A 20,313-nucleotide genomic window follows, 5' to 3' on the forward strand; every position below is an offset into this window, starting at 1 on the left:
CCTCAGGAGAAATTTAAGTTCAAATCTCTTATAAGCCACTTGGTTTCTAAAACAAGAAAATCATTGGACATACTTGAATGGGTTAATCATGACTAGGGAAGAGTCAGAGCTGAGTTTCTGTAGTATGTAGAATGCTATAGTTGACAGGTTTGTAGTGAAAAATTCAAGGATTACTTATCTTTATTTCTCTCTGCCGAAATGATTTTGAAGTGTTCAGAACTTTACCTGTTTGGCATATTTTCCTCCTGTTTGCCATAATTTATTTGACCAATCACTCTGAATTGGGCAGGGAGGGGGATGAGGTGCTGCTCTCATGTTACTTCCTCCCTCTAGTCTTAGCTAAACTAATCTACCTCTTTAAGGCTAATGTCCTCATGGTGATACAAGGTATATCCACCTGATTTTGCAGAAGGGGAAACCTTTATCTTCAAATTATAAGCAAATTAGCTTGCTGCATGTCCCAGGAAATGTCAATGCTTGTCTCAACTTCTTGCATGAAAAAAACATGTATTTTTTAGTTACTCGTGTATGTTGTTATACTGTTTCATCTGGAAAAAACAACTGAGATTATAAGGCTTTTCTTAGCATTTATGGATCTGTCAACTCTTCATGTCGTAGAAACAGAATCTTAAGAACTAGGCATGAATTCTAACTTCCTATTTAATTGTTGACAAGGTTTCACATTTATGAAAAGGATGGGTGGCACTTATCTGAAGGAATGGCTTGTTTAATACCAAAAAAAAAAAACATAATAGGGCTTTGTCATTGCTCTGCTTCCTTTTTTACTTGTTAAATAGTCTTATTTTTAGGTATGCCTGATAGATACCTATGACAGCAAATAGGAAGATTACTATGTAAGTCTTTGCCAATGATGTGAATTCACTTTCAAGATTCAGGAACAATCAGGAGTGGCATAGGAGTCACACTGCAGAGTTCTTAGGGCTTTCCTTTTATAGTTGTCCTGCAAACCATCCACTACTGTAAGCCTATTTTTTAGGAAGATTAATAAAATAAAAATTTATTTCAGTTTATTTAAAGTCACATTCCAGTCATTCCTCCTTAAGGTTATTCTCCAACCAAATTGATTGCACTATCATATATGACTTTGAGTTGTTTCATTTTTGCATATTGGGTTTTGTATCTGTCACATTTTTCCTAATTTTACTACATTTCACACAATCTTATTTCTAATTTTTGCATTTTTTCCCTAGTCTCAATATAAGGTATGATAAAATGACCTTTTGCTTGAGGCAAGCCTGAAATAAATACCTAAGGAAAATCCTTTACCAGAAAATACTTAATCTAAGACTATTGATACCAACTTAAATGTAGGGCTAGTACTTTTATAAACATTGTAAATAATCAATGCCATACAGAAATTATAATCAGAGTTTACAGCATTCCTTCAGTGTCTTAAAAAGCTTTTAAACTTGATCTTTGATGCCTCATTCCTTGACATCTAGTTAATAGTTAACCATTTAAGTCCCTTTTGTAGCTTAGAGCAGATTTCTTGCATCTTGCAATGTCAAGGGCTTGTCTCATTTTTTAGCTGCCCATTTACTTTGATGATGGAGATGTTTCCAGGCTTTTGCACATATACTGAGTTCAAAGATGAAGCCAGCTAATTTTAAAGAGATCATGTTTTATTTCTTTTCTTCTGCAAAGTGATCAGTGAGACTCTGTACCATCATAATTTCATGATCTAGAACATTAGCAACACAGTAAAAATTTCCAAGAGAAAGGGTGTGTTGGGAAGTGACTCATTTTCTTACAAAGACACAAGTTGAGAGCAACTCATTCAATTTCTTCCTTGCAATGAAAGATGATTGAAATCATGGACTTGAACTTCGTAGTGAATGTATGAACTTTGTAATTTGAGCCCACAGCTTATTATGGAAATAATACATTTCCTTTTAATGTAACTCTAATGTTGCATTTAAAATTTCACAAATTGTTAATGAATTTTTAACAATAAGTCTAATATTTCATTTAAATGAAATAATGAACTCTAATATTTTATTTAAAAATTCCCAAATATGTTACCCTATTCTGTAGCACAGTCTTTGTAAAACTGTGTATACTACTTACTCATATTAATAAAAGAACAATGACTAAGGCAAAAAAGAAGAGAAAAATAAAAGCCCAAAAAGCCTGGAAGGATACAAACCAAAATGTCAGTTATCTGGGTTTTGGAATTACAGGTTTTTGGTTTTGTTTTTTTACTCTCTATTGTTTATAATGAATGACTGTAACTCCCAATGAGGAAAACTTTGTTTTTTTAAAAAAAAGCACAAATTTAAGCTTATGGAAGTGTTAAGTAACATGTTCAACAATTAACAATACTATTGAACTTTTGTAGTATGCAAAAAACTGTTAATCTTTTACATATGTTATTTCACCTGGTATTCCCAACTGTCCTGCATCCATCACTGTAAACTATTTGCTTTTAATGCAAAACTCTATAGTATGTATTAGAATTTTTATGCCATGAGATAGTTTAGGCATGGTAATTAGGCAGAAACAGTATATAGGTTATTAGCAAGAATTATTAGTGTGCAACTAAACTATTAGTCATTAAATCATTACAGGTCTCCTCTTAACACATAAAAGCAGTAATGAGAACAAGACTTTGGGACCTCGAAATATCAAGAAAATGGTTTATTATTGCAAGTGTGGTACTGCCTGGCCCAACTTTGGTCATCGGGAGGGATGTTTCTTAGGCTAATGAAGTCAGTCTTTAGCTGAAAGCAGAATTTTGTGGAAACCTTGTTAAAATTCATTTTACTAGGCTTCACCTGCTTTAGAGTTTCTTATTCAGTAGGTATGGGATGGAGACCGAAATTTTGCATTTCTTTTTAAGTTTCAGAGTGATGCTGATGCCGCTATTTCCCAACCCAGGCATATCAACAACAACAACAACAAAAAAAAACCCTTAAGGTTTTCTTTTTTTAAGTTTGTAAAATTTCAGACCTTCCCTTATCTACCAAATCAACGGTCACTTATTTGGCTGCATGCTTTAATGCTCAGTCTGTGATCAGGGCCCACTGGACCCATTTTTTAGTTTTTAGTTTTGAGTAGTTCCATTTGTAAGGATTGATATTTCATGACTTTTATTCTTGTTTAGGGAACCTTCCAGAGAATAAAGAGAAAATTGATATTTTTGATAGAATACAGTTTATTTAATTTTGAAATTACCATATTGGTCCATTGGCCCCTTTTGTAAATCCAAGATACATTTTAAGATTTTAATGATCTTATTTTCTTGTAGCTTGAAACATTCTGCTATTTCATTACATTAGGAATTATTTTAATATTACGCATCAGTTATTCTCAACTATGGTAAAAAGAAAATAATTATGGAATTTTCCAGAGCAGAGGTCAGCAAACTATGGCCCTCAAGCCAAATCTGACCTGCTACCTGTTTTTGTAAATTAAATTTTATTGTAGCATAGCCTTGCCCATTGCTTTATATATTGTCTATGGCTACTTTCTTTTTTTTTAATTGAAATATAGTTGATTTACAGTGTTATGTTGGTTTCAGGTGTACAGCAAAGTGATTCAGTTATACAAGTGTATGTTTTTTAGATTCTTTTCCATAATAGGTTATTACAAGATATTAAATATAGTTCCCTGTGCTATACAGTAGGTCCTTGTTGTTTATCTCTTATATATAGTGGTGTGTATCTGTTAATCCCAAACTCCTAATTTATCCTTCCCCTCACTTCGCCTTTGGTAACTATAGTTTGTTTTCTATATCTGAGTCTATTTCTGGTTTGTAAATAAGTTCATTCATATAACTTTATTTCGATTCCACATATAAGTGATACCATGTGATATTCTTTTTTCATTCTTTTTTATGGTTGAGTAATATTCTATTGTGTATATATGCCACAACTTCTTTATCCATTCATCTTTTGATGGACATTTAGGTTGTTTCCATGTCTTGGCTATTGTAAATAGCACTGCTGTGAACATTGCGGGTGCGTGTATTTATTCAAATTAGAGTTTTCTCCAGATATATGCCCAGGAGTGGAATTGCTGGATTATATGGTAACTCTTTGTTTTTAGTTTTTTAAGGAACCTCCACACAGTCTTCCATAGTGGCTGCACCAGTTTACATTCCCACCAGCAGTGTAATAGGCTTCCCTTTTCTCCACAGACTTTCCAGCATTAATTGTTTGTAGACTGTAATGATGGCCATTCTGACTGGTGTGGGTTGATACCTCATTGTAGTTTTGATTTGCATTTCTCTAATAATTAGCAATATTGAGTATCTTTTCATTTGTCTGTTGGCCATGTGAATGCCTTCTTTGGAGAAATGTCTGTTTAGATCTGCCCACTTTTTGATTGGGTTGTTTTTTTTGTTTTGTTTTGTTTTTTTTAAATATGTTAAGCTGTATGAGCTGTTTGTATATTTTGGAAATAAGTCCTTTATCAGGGTTGAGTCATTTACAAATATTTCCTCCCAGGTTGTCTTTTCATTTTGTTTATGGTTTCCTTTGCTATGCAGAGGCTTTTAAGTTCATTTAGGTCCCATTTCTTTATTTTTGCTTTTTCCAGTGCTCTAGCAGATGGATCCAAAATAACATTGCTGTGATTTATGTCCAAGAGTATTCTGCCTGTGTTTTCCTCTAGGAGTTTTAGAGTATCCAGTCTATCCTAAAGACATTTAAGTCTTTAATCCATTTTGAGTTTACTTTTGTATATGGTGTTAGAGAATGTTCTTATTTCATTCTTTTACTTGTAGCTGCCCAGTTTTCCCAGCACCACTTACTGAAGAGACTGTCTTTTCTCCATTGTATGTTCTTACCTTCTTTGTCATAGATTAATTGACCATAAGTGTATACGTTTATTTCTGGGCTTTCTGTTTCTGGGCTGTTCCATTGATCTATGTGTCTGATTTTGTGCTAGTACCATACTGTTTTGATTACTATAGCTTTGTAGTACATTCTGAAGTCAGGGAACATGATTCCTCCAGCTCATCTTCTTTTTCAGGATTGTTTTGGCTATTGGGAGGTTTTGTGTTTTCATACAAATTTTAAAATATTTTGTTCCAGTTCTGTGAAAAATGCTGTTGGTAATTTGATAGTGATTGCACTGAAACTGTATATTGCCTTGAGTTGTAGGGTCATTTTAGCAATACTGATTCTTCCAATCCAAGAACATGGTCTGTCTCTCCATCTGTTTGTATTCTCTTCAGCTGTCTTCAGTTTCTTTCATCAGTGGCTTATAGTTTTTGGAGTACAGGTCCCTTGCCTCCTTATGTAGGTTTATCCCTAGGTATTTTGTTCTTTTTGATGCTATGGTAAATGGAGTTGTGTCCTTAATTTCTTTTCCTGTTGTTAGAAATGCCAGAGATTTATGTATATTAATTTTGTATCCTGTAACTTTTACCAATTCACTGATGGGCCATAGTTGTTTTCTGGTAATGTCTTTAGGATTTTCTGTGTATAGTATGTCATCTGCAAACATGACAGTTTTACTTCTTTTCCAATTTGGATTTCTTTTGTTTCTTTTTCTTCTCTGATTGCTGTGGCTAGGACTTCCAAAACTATGTTGAATAAAGTGAAGAGTGGGCATCCTTGTCTTGTTCCTGATCTTAGAGGAAATGTTTTCAGCTTTTCACTGTTGAGTATGTTGTTAGCTGTGGGTTTGTCACATATGGCCTTTATTATGTCAAAGTATGTTCTCTCTCTGTGTCTATGGATGGCTACTTTCATGCCACAACAGCAGAGTCGTGTAGTTGTGAAAGAGACCTGACGGCAAACACAGCTGTAGATACTTAATATTTAGCTCTTTTTTTGGAAAACTGTAGTATTTTCATCCAATCAGTCATTCAACAGAAGGACTTCATGCAAAAACACGAACCATTCCCTTTTGCTGAAAGAATGTATGACAGTCTTTTTCATCTTTTATAAATCTGTTCCTTTAATATGTTTGACACTGTAAGTGGACAAATGCTGGTGATTGGAAAGGAATGAAACAAAAATCATTGGATTGATCATTCAAATTGTGTTTATAAATATAAAAATGAAAATATTTTGCAAATTATGGAGCAAAGATAGTTGTCTACCATGTCTTCTGAGCTGTGAAAGATTTTTAAAATTGCTTCAAGCATTGTGTTTTGTTGATGCAAATGCAAAAGAAAAAGCAAAACTAATGATAAGCTAAAATCAATTAGAGATGTATCTGAAGCTTGGAATCAGTATTTACAAGACGGTTATGTTCCAGATTCATGCATAAAGCTGGTAAGTAGTTATTTGCACTTAGAGGACATGCTCATTTCTAGTATTTTTTTTTTAACCAGGGAAATTGAGAATGAAAATTTGGGTTTGCTATATTTATATCACAATTATTAAAATTTCTAACAGTTATTTTCACTGGTTATTTATTCTTTTGTAAATTGTTCATCAGATGATTAAAAATAAGGGCACGTTGGAACCAGATGATAGTGATAACTATTTTCATTAGTATACTGAAGGTTATAAGCTTCAGGGGAGACTATAGCTATAACAACATTTGCCATGAATTAATTTTTGAAAGATGAGTGATGATTAAATGGGGTTTCACTGTATTCCTTCTACTTCTGTGTGTGTTTGAAACTGTCCATAATAAAAAAGTTTTTTTTTTTCAAGTTTCCCATGTGAATATGGTGATTTAACATGGTTAGAAACTAGAGATGTACCTAATTTTTCAAGTTTAGGTACTCATCTGTCAGAATGTCCCCTTCCATTCCTTGCCCTTTTCAGAAGGAAGAGGAGTGAAATTGCTGCAGACTGAGTTGCAGGTGGATAGGCAGTTGGGTGGAGACCCAACTGTGTTCAGGTGGCACTGACACATGGGAAGAAAGACCCCATTCCTCTGCTCCGCACTTGGAAATAATTAAGTTTGAAGATCCCAGGGCTGTCTGGCATTCTGCTTTGACATTGCTCAAGGGATTTAAAAACTTGAGCTATCATAAGAATGTGGTTTACTTTAGAGAGAATACTACATCATTTAAAATACCTGTCATCCTCCTAAGTTAGAAAACTGAAATCTGTTGAAGTTGCAAAAATTTGCTTATATAAGCATTTAAAAATTATTAATTTTAATGCATGAGTACATCTGGGCTTTTATTAGTAGCCAGTTTTTACACTTTTAAAGTTACCTAAATGTTAAATTAATTTTCATTTTTAATTTCATAAGTTAATTGTATAAGTAATACAGTCTTACTGGGAAAAGAATTCTAACAATTAAAGTAAAGGTAGCCACTAATCTGCTTGTGTGTATTTTCAGATCTTTTTCTATTCATTTATATATATTTAATGTATCATATATATGATGATTTAAAATGTGGTTTTGTCACTGTTGAAGAAAACATAATTGGAACCATGCATGGGCTGCAGCTTTATTAAAATATCTTGGAGTTCGTTCTATATCAGTATATGTACATCTACTACATTCTTTTCTATTATTGCATTGTATTTCATACTGTAACAGTTTATTTACACATTTCAAGTATCAGAAGCTCTAAAATGGGACTCTGAAATTATCAGTGAGCTGTCACATTTAGTCCTATTATTACTTATGGCAGGAATACATATTATGAAGAATGTGTAATTGATTTCTTAACATTGTTTTAATAAGAAACCTTTTTCACAGTGGCAACAGGGGAGGTTTTTGTTTTGTTTTTCTGGCTTTTTCTGCTGACGTAATATGTGCAGATAACTCCAAATCTCTGAGTTCATAAAACTTACCGAAGTCATCTCATCCCTGTGAACCTGAAATGCTAAATATAATTAAAATATTTAGAACATACAATTTTTCTTTGCTGGAAGCTTTTATAGAAATACATAAAGCTGCCAGCATGATTTTAGAAAAGTAACTATACTTTGAAACTGAAATCATGTATTTTGATAAATCATCTCCCCCAAAAATATGCTGTTAGATAAGTGAATATAAAACTCCAGCCAAGGGATTAGAATAGGGATTTTCCATACACGCTTTGCTTTGCTTTAGGTGAAAACGTTGAGTCCAAGAGGTTACAGTTGATACAAGAAATGAATTTGCATCATTTCATCAACTGATGAAAATTGAACTATAGAGAAGAAAGAAGGGTGTATGTATTTATTTAAAGGCCTCTGTACTTTGATACAGCAGTAACAGATACCTTTCTATAACTGTATTGTTTAGTACGAGAATATTACTCACAGCATTGTTTTTAATAGTGAAAAACTGGAATAATAAAAATATACAATGGAATTGTACCTACATGTACTGATATGAAAGGTCTTCCAACAATGTGTGGGGAAAAAAGTGCAGGACAGTTTTTCTGGTGAGAATCCCACTTTTGGAAGATAAACAGAAAATATATACATATTGTACATTTCATGTTTATAACTAGCTCCTAGATACCTAAACTTTTATAGAAGATGAAAAGTACTCTCAGCTGATTGCTTCTAGAAGTAGAATTGGTAAATTAGGGAGGGAAGACTTTAACTTAATTTTTATATGCCTTTGTGCCTTTTAAAAATTATTTTAATTCTTAAACGAAATTTATTTTTTAACTCTTGGTAAAATGAGTTTACAAAATATTAGTTGTCAAATTTTTGCTTCAGGATTCTGGAGGTAGGAACTTGTTAAAAATTGAGTTGGAAGTTGCCGATTTATGTGGCTTTTCTGATTGTTCACACATGAATTGAGTAATTTCAGAAGCACGAGCACTTCTAGACCACAGTGTTGCAACATACTATCATTGTGACCTGACTTTTGTCAGGGATGTAACTGTTGATTACTTCAGAATGAATATAAAATAATTAAAATGCCCAAGGTGAGGTAGGCACTTAGATCATGGATTAGTCATTTCTGAAAACTCAAGGATATTTTAGTATTAAATTTGATGGGCGTTCTGTTAGAGTAAAAAAGCTTGATGGGCTTTAGAGAGCCTCACATTTTGTTATTTTGTGTCTTTCTCACTTTTTAAAATATTTACAAATTTCCATCATTCCACAGTAGTCCCAAGTCTCCAGGTTGACAGGAAGTTTGTGCCTCAGTCTTTACTAAGGTTTTGTTCACTCAGCCCCAGGTTTGGTTGAGATTCTAGAGGCTGATTGTGCAAGGATATTGGGATGGGAGTGCAATCTGGTCCTCAAGACGTTTGCTCAAATGAGTTACTGCTGAATCATTTTGCATTCTCGTCAGGATGCCCTTTCAGAGGTTCCACCTTCCAGCCATGTGACCGCCTGCTATTTTTATGCCCCATTTAGGGTAGAAGCACCTGCAAGCTTGGCTCTGGCCCACCTGCCAAGATACTGTACACAGCTCCAATCTGGTATTGTGTGGCTCCACCAGGAAGCCCCAGCAGCACTACTCCCTCCCCACATACACACACAACACACTTCTTCAAAATGGGAATTTTTCCCACCCATAGATAAAACCTTCACTCTTTTCTCCCTGTTCTACACAAACATTTTGTTCTATACCCCAGTCATTATATTTGCTGTCTAAGACATTCTGTCTTTATCTACCCTCCTCGTGCTTATATCTATCATCGTTCCCTTTATTATTTTGCAACATAAAAATCAAAGAGACACTGGGGCTGTTTGTCTTTTCTTTGCCACATCCTTCTGGGGCAGTGAACGCAAAGTCCATTATCTTTTTAAAAGAAGGTAAAGGAAAGGGGACTATCAAGAGAAAAAAAAAAGTTTATCTTTCAAAAATACTTTGCTACAGTTTTTTTGTTTTTCTAATACTTCATTGCTCTGAGTTTAACTTACCAGTTTGATCAGTCTGTTACTGGGTTTCAGATGGCTTACAACCAGTTAAATGCACACATTTCTTCCTGCTTCTTGCTAAAATAAAGATACCTTTGCAGCTAGGAAATTTTGTAATTCATAAGTCATTCTCTACTGTAGTCTTCTCAACCTTTCCTTCCTCTCTGTGCTGCTGAGGCCAGAGATACACACACTTATCAGTAGTGGTGGCTTAGTAAACTGTCTGAAATCCTTTAATTTATTCCCTCTATTTTAACCTTGTTTATTCCCCACATTCTTCCATTTCTCAACTCTTTTCTCTTTCCTTGCAGCCCATATAGTATTGTGCTTTTGACTTATTTTTCAAAATAAAGCTTCAGTCTGACTGAAAATAAAATCTAGGTTCCCAACCCATTTAGAACTTGGAAATTGTTGTTTATATACTGAGCAAGGTTAAAGAATCAAATTAAGTTTATAATGTTAATAAAAAAGCTGTAAAGAGTAAACACTCTAAAGTTGATTCATGTCAAAAGTGCATGGTGTGGAAAGAAAGGAATCACTTTGTACTAAGTAATAGGAGGCAGCAAGTTGTGATTCACAAAGTTAAATGAAGAACGTCAGGACATTTACCAGTGAAGAGTTTGAACCATTTTTTCCTATAGTTGAATTTTGTGAATCAAAGTTACATCCTTAAGCTGAATTTGTACTCTTTTTTTCACATAGGAAATTAAAACTGAATTAAAATATTTGATATGACTTCTAGTTGTTCTTAGTATTTTACACTTCCACATGGGTTCACTTCTACTAAACTCACATACCTTATATCAGTTATGTATAATTTAGAATATCAGAAATACATACGATCTTCTGAAGGTGATCTCCTGGTTTAATTTAAATTGATTTAGAGTTAATAATTCAGATTTCCCCTCTCTTTTCCCATTAAGGATTCTGGACTCTACTCATAATATCCTTAACTGCCGGATTCTCCTGCTGCAGCTTTTCTTGGACAGTGACTTATTTTGATTCTTTTGAACCAGGAATGTTTCCTCCTACTCCTCTTTCACCTGCTAGGTTCAAGTAAGTATTCCTGTTCTTGTTTCTTTTTCAACCCATTCCAACTCTGTTGAAAATACTAAAATAGAAACAAGAGGCTGCTTATTTGTAGGATAATATGTTGAGGCCCCAGTCTTTAATCTATACAATACAGATGACTCAAGGTTTTCAGCTTGTCTCAGCCATTAGATAAGTAGAGAAGAGTATTTTAATCTCCCATACATAGATAATGGAGTGGGTTTTTAAAAAATTAAATTCCAGAAATGATCTAAAAAGAAATTTTAATGGCTATTTGTCCTTTTGGGATGGGATTTTATTTAAAATAGTTTATGAAGGCTCATTTAATACTAGTAATGTGAAAGTTTTACAAGATTCATGCATAAGTAGTCAGATTTATAATAACCTAATAATTGGATTAAACTTTTCCTCAGATTTAAACTATGTGTAGTAATTAGCAACGATGTATGGCATCCAATTTATATGTCTAGACCAGATTACATACATTTCATAGTGGAACAGTATTAAATTCCTTTGGTCTGTATTTTCTGTTTCATAGAATTCTAGAAAATTCAGTAGTCCGTATTCTAATCTAGTCTATTTATGTTGGGAAGGCTCCGGTTTTAAATATAAATTTCCGAATAACAGCATCTAAGACCTCTAGTGTATTCTACAATCTGAGGGTGGAGGGAGGGGGGAAAAGACGAAGAGTAGAAAATAAATTCTGTTAATGATATGTGTGTTATCAGAGTATTATAATTGTTATTGTTGTTACTACTGCCAGCTCCAGCCCTCCCCATGGACAACTTGTAGGTATCAAGTAAGAAAATCCATTTGAGGGACTCTGTAAATAAGTTTAATACTGATGATAGTTATTAATAATCATTGTTACTCCTGGCCTTCATCATTAGTAAACTGATTTTTCTGTCTTATAAAGATATCTTTAAAAATTTTGGCTTCACTTCAGATGAAATGTGTATATGTATTTTAAATGTCTTAATCCCTATCTGTATATGTAGTGTAAATCATGTACTTGCCAATAAATGTTTTGTGTATGTATTTGAGTAGATAATGATTAATTAATAATCTAAATTGACTAAGTTATACCTAATAGTGCTGTACCATCCCATAGTTTACATGGGTACTGTTCAGTTGGAAAGTTAATTTTGCTAAGTGTTCAGATACATATTTTATTGCTGCTCATTGACATCAGTTACTTTAACAAGGCGTGTGAGTCTAATATAGATGATACAATGAGAGAGACTCCTTTTGTAAGTCACAAACTTTACTTTTTTTCTTATTTATGTCCCTCTTTTCCTCAAATTCTAGTCCCGCATTTACAGGTATTCAGTAGATCTTGCAACTTGGATTTCAGAGAGTACCTGGCACTTAAAATTATTAAAACTCCAGTCTTTCTTAAAGACATAAGTATCTACCCACTTATCAAGACTTGAAACCCCTTTTCACTGTATAGTTCAGCCTTTCACCAAGTCCAGTCATTCTTGCCTTTTGAAACATTATTGGAATACTTAGTCTTAGCACCCACAGTGTTTTTGCCCTATTTAAGTCAGTGTACTTGACTAATTAGTCTCTACTCCAAGGTCTCGCTCTTCTAATTCATCCTGTATATTATTACCTTTCTAAAAGCAGATGTTAGTCACACCCCTCCCTTGTTTAAAAGTCTTCAGTGGCTTTCCCATTGCCTTCAAAATAAAGTCTGACTTCCAAATACAGCATAATAATTCTTCCCCAAGGGACTGTACTTTACTTTTCCAACTTTATATTCAGCTTATTTCTCCAGTGCACCCTCTCTTGTAGCTATGTAGCAAATTACCCTGACATCCCCCAAGTAAACTGTACTTTTGAGATGCCATGACTTTACTCTTGGTGTTCTCTCTTCCTGGAATGTCATTTTCCCTCTCAGCTTCTCTTCCACCAGAATTCATAAACCTCATACATTAGAAGCTTTTGGAGTTAGAGAAAAGCATTTCTTTGTTTCCTTAAAGATCTGGAATTCTGAGGGCATTTAGCTAATTTCTCAAAAAATATCATTGCATTTTTTTATTAAACTAGAACGAGTAGTGATGGACCTCATTTTTCAATGTCTTTATTAGTCATTCAATTTTAATATGAGTTGGTGTCATATCAGAGACTTCGATTACATATTTGTTAATACAGCCCTAAAAATAAGTTTTGAAATATGTATATTGTATGTGTGTATGTGTTTGAATTCCTTTCAGTATGTAAGTGGGGATAAATTAATTTTATGTATGATAAATCAGCTATTAAATAGCTCATGGGAGTCAGACTGTTACTAAAAATTATCATATGTTTAACAGAAGCACAGTCCAAAAAATACATGTAATAAATATAGTGATATTTGATCACATTATGAACAGACCCCCAAAAAACATACACTGTAATGATAATTGTGGAATTGTTTTATGTTGAGAACCCTGCCCTCTAGTGCTTGTAGAAAATAATGCAGTTACTTCAGAAATGGCAGAATAAGTAGATTCTCTGTATCACCAGTAGAGTGAGTGCTTGTACAGGGAAACAACTTTGCTACCTTTTGAGAAAGTTGAAATCTTCAGACGTTATCTTCTTAGAAATCAGATTGATATATTTTATTATTTTGCAGCATCATACTTTTATAAAAGTATCTTTGTAACTAACGTGTTCTTTTATTACCTAAAATAGTGATGTTAATGTAAATATTTTCTCTGACTATATAAAAATGATACAGGTTCTTTGCTGAAAATTTAAAAAGCAAAAAGAAAATAATGGAAAAAACTCATGATTAGAGAAGGTGACTGCCAACATTTTAATGTATGTCTTCCCATTCTTTGCATATTTTGAAAAAATGAAAATTTTTGTCACAGTATACTTTATTTAACATTTTTATTGGAACATTTTCTATTTAGTATTTCTTTGAAATTTTCAATGTTTTAAGTGCACTTTAAAGAGTAGTCATGATATACGTCAATTTAATTTTTAAAGGAAATCTAATATAAATAATAGCTAGGGTCTAAGATAATTTATTAAACAGAGGTCTCCTTAACTAATTAGAAACTAAAGAAAGGTAAGCTAATTAAGACATCATAAAATGAAGAGACTTTTCTCTTTATTTTTTCTTAGATTAAGATTATTATTAAAAATACTCTCCAACTCCATGAATATCATGTGTGAAGAAAGTAATCAAGTCTAATTGGTTTATTAAAAAGCAGTCTTTTGCTCTCCTTTGCAGATTTTAAACATATAGGCTTTTTGTTTGTTTGTTTTTAAACTAGTAGAATTGGAAAAAAATTGAGATGACTGTGTTTACTATGGCTGTAAATTAGTTGTACTCCCCTAGAAACATGAACTCCTCAAGGGAAGAAAATAATAATCCTTATTGATATGTAGTAAATACTAGATGAGACATTTAATGAAATCAGCAATTTGGATCAAGAATTCATGAGAGGAGTTAAGAAATAAAACCCTTATATTCATTAAAATTTTTTTCAGAATTACTCTTCCATGTTTGTTAGATATTATCTTAGTTCAGGCTGCTGTAACAAATTACCATAAACTGGGTGGCTTATAAACAACAAATTTATTTCTCACAGTTCTGGAGACTGGAAGTCTGAAATTAGGGTGCCAACATGGTCAGTTTCTGGTGAGGCCCATCTTCTGGGTTGCAGATGGCCTCCTCGTTATATCCTCACAAGACAGAGAGCAGAGAGGGGAAGCAAGCTCTTTGTGACTCTTACAAGAGCACTAATCCCATTCATGAGGGCTTCACTCTCATGACTTCATCTAATCCTAATTACCTCCTAAAGACCCTACCTCATAATACCATCACATTGGGAGGGTAAGGTTTTGACATGAATTTGGGGGTAAGGAGATGGACGCAAACATAATCCAGAAAGATATAGCTTAGAAACTTTCACTTTTACATACACACAAGCCCTTTATGAAATACAAGATAGTTAAAGAACTTTATGATATATTTTCAGTCAGATACTTAATGGGCTTCAAAAGACATGTTTTTAAGAAAGATGGTTGTCATGCTGACTTTGCAAACTTTGCTGAGTTAAAAGGTATATGCAATGTCACACACGCAAACCTGTATTAGGAGTATTAGGAAGCAGACTCTGTGGAAAAGAAAATTTGGATCAATAGTACTTTTAAATTATCTTCTTAGTTGTTTCTGAAAATCTGTGAAAGTGTTAGAGAACAAGAGGCAGATGCAGTTAACTTTAGATTCCTTAGGGTAGTATCTATGTAGGTATTGGCCACTTCTTGCTACTTTATAATTCATTATCCTGCTCTTCTCCACTACCTAATCAACATTTTTAGTTCCCTCCTCATTACTTTCCTCTGTTCATACATTGGGTTTTGTCAAGTGATTTCCAAGTAGGCAAATATAACAGTGTGTATGTAATCAATATTTAACATTATGGTGATCTGCTTCAATTATAGTTTCTAGGAGTTAATGCGTCTAACTGTGTGACCTACCCATGCAGAGATACTGCATTCAGAGAGAACTCAAAGCTTGAAAGAATCTTCAGATTCTTTGTAGGCTGGACTGATGGCAGCACCAGAACTTTTATCTAAGTCCTCCTGATTGGGGAGGAAGTTAGATTTGGATAGGAGACGTGCCTGGAAGTTGTGTTTTTCCTAACAAGTACACCTTTTTAATGAATATTCTAGGGTTACTGGAAATGTCTTAGATGTTCCTAGTAAAGATTATAGGAGAACTAAGTCTGCTAAGTCACCCTTGGGGTTTTCATTAGTCTAGGTCCAACATTTTTTTTTTAACAAATGAAGAAACTGGGTCCCAAGGAATTTAAGTACCTTGCACAAAGTCAAATAATTTGCACTTAGCATACCTAGTGCCTGGCCTTTTGTTTTTGTTTGTCATACTAGCTAGCTCATCTCCTTTTCATTATGAAATGAATCAACAGGAAAAATTTCTCTGATTGAAACAGCATCATTTTATTGACAGAGGCACTCACTGTGAGCTTTTGCTGTCTGGCATTTTTGCCCATGCAGTATTGCTAAATCCAATTAAAATCTGTTCTTAAAATTTTACTCTTTGTTCCCTCGTTCATCGTTTTCTCCCAGAAACAATTCTCCACTTTAGAATGACCTCTACATTTCACATTACGTGTGCACAACCCCCATCTAGTGGTGCAGTGATGTAGCTGCAGGTTTAGAGGTAGCATGCTAAAAACAAAAACCATTCAATGATTATAATAGGTCTCAGCGAGGATAAAATTGTTACTTTAATGTCTAAAAATAAACTTAGTGGGGAAATGATAATGTATGTGATGGATCTCACAAGAAGCAGGGTGTAGACAGCTCATTTGTAATAAAGAGTCAAAATATTCAGTAACAATGGTATGAAAATGAGTGAAACAAGTGATTAAATTTGTCTACCTAATAGTGCTTTTACATAGAGGCAAAGGTCACGGGCAAATATATTTCTTTTAAGGGCCAGTAGTCTTAAAGAAGTTAAGGGTATTCATTACAATTGCTAGTGATAATTACAAAAGTCTTACTCCTGGTGTGATTTTATTTGATCTTATTTAGATCAAAGTTCAGATTTAACAGCATGTACTCCTATAACATTCAAGCCAAGAAGTTAACTTTGTAGAGATAGGAAATTGTGCTGGAAATACCCACAGAGACTTTATTTCCAAGGAGGAAAAAAACCAATGCTTGTAGCTAAAGTTATTAAGGATATAACAAGCAGTATTTATTAAAAGAAAAAATAGACATCATTTTAAGTTTCCATAGATAGTTTTTAAACAAGACCTAAACCCTCAGAATTATTCAGCAGGTACCATTTTGAATTGTCAGAAATCAAGCAAAATAATAATACTTTTATTATAACTCTACTCAGTCAGAGTTAGTATTTGTACTTCAGGTGCCTCTCAAATGGTCACATCTGTGCATTTCCTAAGATGAGGCAGATTGGAAGGCACAATTGGGTGCTCATTTTATAGATATAAGGGCATATATTTACTATTTTATATTGTTAGAAACGTTTGAAGTTTAGTATTTGCTTTTAAATGTATTATTGGTTGTATTTATGGCTTATTTGATGTGGGGCTCGTGGTCAAAATGCAGGACAACTTTATAATTATTGGTGTTATGTCATGATTTTTAGGAATGTGCCAAGGTAAAGAGGAACTTCTTCTTTTCACTAAAGCCTGCCTAAACTATAATCCATAGAATTTGGGTGGCAATCTGTAGTATTTCATAGTTAATATACAAACCAGGGACTCTGCTACCTTCCTGATGCTGTTGGTCTTTTTGTTTGGATCATTCTGAGTTATTCATCTTCCAATTTCTTCTTCCAACCACAGATGGTATTTGATAAATATCAGGACACACTGTGTCAACAAATACATGCTTTTAGTTCAATTTAAATTTATTTCTACACAGCTTTTTAAAAAATTATATTGCCTTAAAGTGCCATTTGGTATTTGCAAAATAAATTAGACGTAAAAAAGAAAAGGGAACAGTTGATTTTCATTTGAATTGCTTTCTGGTAAATTGGATTTAGTAACTATTTTACAAACTAAAAATTAACACATGTGATCTAATACTCTGCATGTGTTATTTCCTGTGTAAAATTGTGAATGTGTAATTGGATGCTGACATATCTAAATCTCCATTACATTTGTGTGTGAATGTGTGTTTGTTGTTACTATTACTGTAGGAGGGAGGCATACAGTGAATAGAATACTTAATCCTGGAAGATTCCCGATTTTGAATTGGCATTGCTGTAATATAATATTCTTTTTCTATTCCACATTAAGTTTATTTTTCTTTGTTATTGAAGGGTTTTCTCTAAGTTCTTGTTCTTATTGACGTTCAAGGCTTTAGCTCTTGGGGTTTAAGAAGATACTGTGCAAACAGAATAGTAAAATTACAATAGAAAAGAAGTTACGAGGTTTTTTTTTTTTTTAATTTTTTTGAGGGGGAGGTGATTAGGTTGGTTGGTTGGTTGGTTTATTTATTTACTTACTTATTTATTAATGGAGGTGCTGGGGATTGAACCCAGGACCTGTGCATGCCAGGCACGCACTCTACCACTGAGCTATATGAGTTGTTAACTTGGACAGTAATAGAAGTCTGGAAGGTCAAGACCTTCTTGGGTGATTTAGTATTTGAATTAGAAGTTTCTTTTCCAAGCATGCTAGATTTAACATTGAACACAATAAATTGATACTATGACTCTTTCATACAGATTTTGGAGAGCTGCCTCTTTGTCAAATCACATTCTTTATTGCCATGGACTGATGAAACAGATGTCAGATGGCTAATTGCAGTAGGAAAGAAAAGCTACTGACAAAAGAGATCAAGAACTTGGCCTTTATATTTGAGTATCATAAAGTTTCATTATCTAGGGACTTTTGGGAGCTATCATTTGTAATGCTGTCACTATTAATGGCACTGCACTGTGGCTTCTTGAAGTAAAGGGTTAAAATATATGCATGTCTTACTAAATATATTCCATTACAGATCTGAATGGAGACTTAGATGTAACAAAATCCTGTAAGAGATCATATTAAATATTCTTGATTTTTGTTACTTTCATAAAGTAATATAGCTAGTGAGTGTTTGCTTTGCACTTGTTTACCATGGCCTTTGCTTCTGCTATTTACAATGTGTTATGTATGGGCTGCTGAAAAGACAAAGGTATCCGTATGCACAGAACAGCACTGATAAGAAAATACCTAAGAGGTAGCAGTTGGCAGTGTTTAACTTGGAACCCTTTCTGTGTGTTCAACAGTCTTCATAAATTATGAATCAGCCTGCTATATTAAAAAAAGGGCTTATAAATCAGAAGAGGTGGCTTCCAAATCTGGACTTCACCGTATGCTAGCAGAACCTTTGAGCAGGTCATTCACTTAGTGTTTCTGAGCCTTAATTTCCTCCTCTCCAAAATGAGGTAAAAACAGTATCTACCCTCAGGTAATAAGTTTACTAGTTAAAGCAACACATATATCAGATGATAAAGCAGATATAGTAGTCCCAGAACTTTCCTTTCCTTAATTGAGATGTTTTTTAAGCTGGATGTCTGACTATGGCCTACCACTGCTTGCCAACTGTCTTTTCTTGAGTAATTATTAATTTATCATGAGATTTTTATCCTTTCTATTTTTTCCCCCTTTCTATCCTTTAAATGTTAAGATGCTCTTTTATGAAATAATGCTGACAGTAGATGGTAGTGGTTTTCAAACTTTGTTCTTGGTAAAACAAAAGTTTGGCAACTTTGGTGTCAGTTACTCTCTTTAAAGAAAAAAAAAAAAAAAAAGATTGTTTTTTTTACCAACTCATGAAGTCTAAAGGCTTGGGAATCCCATTTTTCTTGCACTTTTTTTTTTTTTTTTTTACTTTTTGGCCTAACTTTCTAATGAATAAGGACTTTGTCTTTGTCTAATAACCAAGAGAGTGCCCAGGACAGATGTCCTCAGGCATTTTTCTGCCTTGATATAATGGTGAATAAAGTTAACATGTCTTCAATTTGCAGCCAAGTAGATTGCTATATATAAGTAGATTATAGGTTAATAAGCAGTTTTGTCCAGCCAGATACATCTTTATTTCTCTCTGACTGTACAATAAGATATCTTAAATGTATTCATTTGTAAATCCATGTTAAAGAACTTCGCTTATTTTTAGGATCTTTCAGGGCCTGTAGGTCATTATGTTAGTTAATATCACACCAGCAAAGCATGGGGTTGTGAAAACTTCTAGTTGGTATAATTTTAGATGAAGGACATTAGTGCATATATGAAGGCATAATTATTACTGAATTAAGATCCAGAAGGGATTAAAGAGATCATAAAGACTATACTTAAGTTTTGGAAGCAGAAGTTGGACCAGAGAAGTTGGCAGTATAGCTACGAAACTAAATATAGTGCTAAGGAGAATAAGTCTTGTCAAAAAAAGAGGAAACCCTTTAAGTTAAATCTTTGTATTCTATTGTAGCATGGTTTATTTACTATTGTGTAGGTTAATAAATCAACTTGCTTCGTTAAGATGATGGATACTTCATAATTGATACTTACTCATGTACATCATTAGACTCATTACGGGGCTAATGAAGCAGTGGAGCAAATGCTCAAAATGTTCACCACAGCTTCTGTGTTTTTTTTTAAAGAATGATACATTACAGCTCAATGTTATGTATATACGTTTTACTTTTTTCCTTACCTTTTACATCTTTTAAGTAAATGTTTATCCAGATCTTTACCTCAGATTTATCATGAAACCTTGAAGTCAGTACAATCATTTCTAATGACTTTATATTTTAATAGCATTTTCTATTTTTAATAATAATTGAGAAATGTATTTGCTAGGACAGTGACTGATTTAAAATTTCCCCTTATTGATTTTTTTATGATTATAGAATTAATACATACAGCACAGAATTATATAACTTAGAAAGTTAAAAGTTGCAAAACTTTATTTTAAATAACCCCACCCAAATATATCTATACCTTAAAATCTGGTAAACTAGCTAATATGATGG

The 20,313-nt window shown here is 33.4% G+C and overlaps 1 protein-coding gene across 3 annotated transcripts in view; it reads left to right on the forward strand.

The window, feature by feature from the left end:
* Positions 1-20,313, forward strand: part of ARL6IP6 (ADP ribosylation factor like GTPase 6 interacting protein 6) — a 36,463-nt gene that overhangs the window by 3,393 nt on the left and 12,757 nt on the right. For all 3 annotated transcript variants that reach the window (XM_032479452.1, XM_032479453.1, XM_006179043.3), the window contains one exon: positions 10,676-10,808. In XM_032479452.1, the coding sequence (XP_032335343.1) occupies positions 10,676-10,808 (133 nt within the window). The remainder of the gene's footprint in view (positions 1-10,675; positions 10,809-20,313) is intronic.

This window comes from Camelus ferus, chromosome 5 (assembly GCF_009834535.1).
Source record: "Camelus ferus isolate YT-003-E chromosome 5, BCGSAC_Cfer_1.0, whole genome shotgun sequence".
NCBI lineage: Eukaryota > Metazoa > Chordata > Mammalia > Artiodactyla > Camelidae > Camelus > Camelus ferus.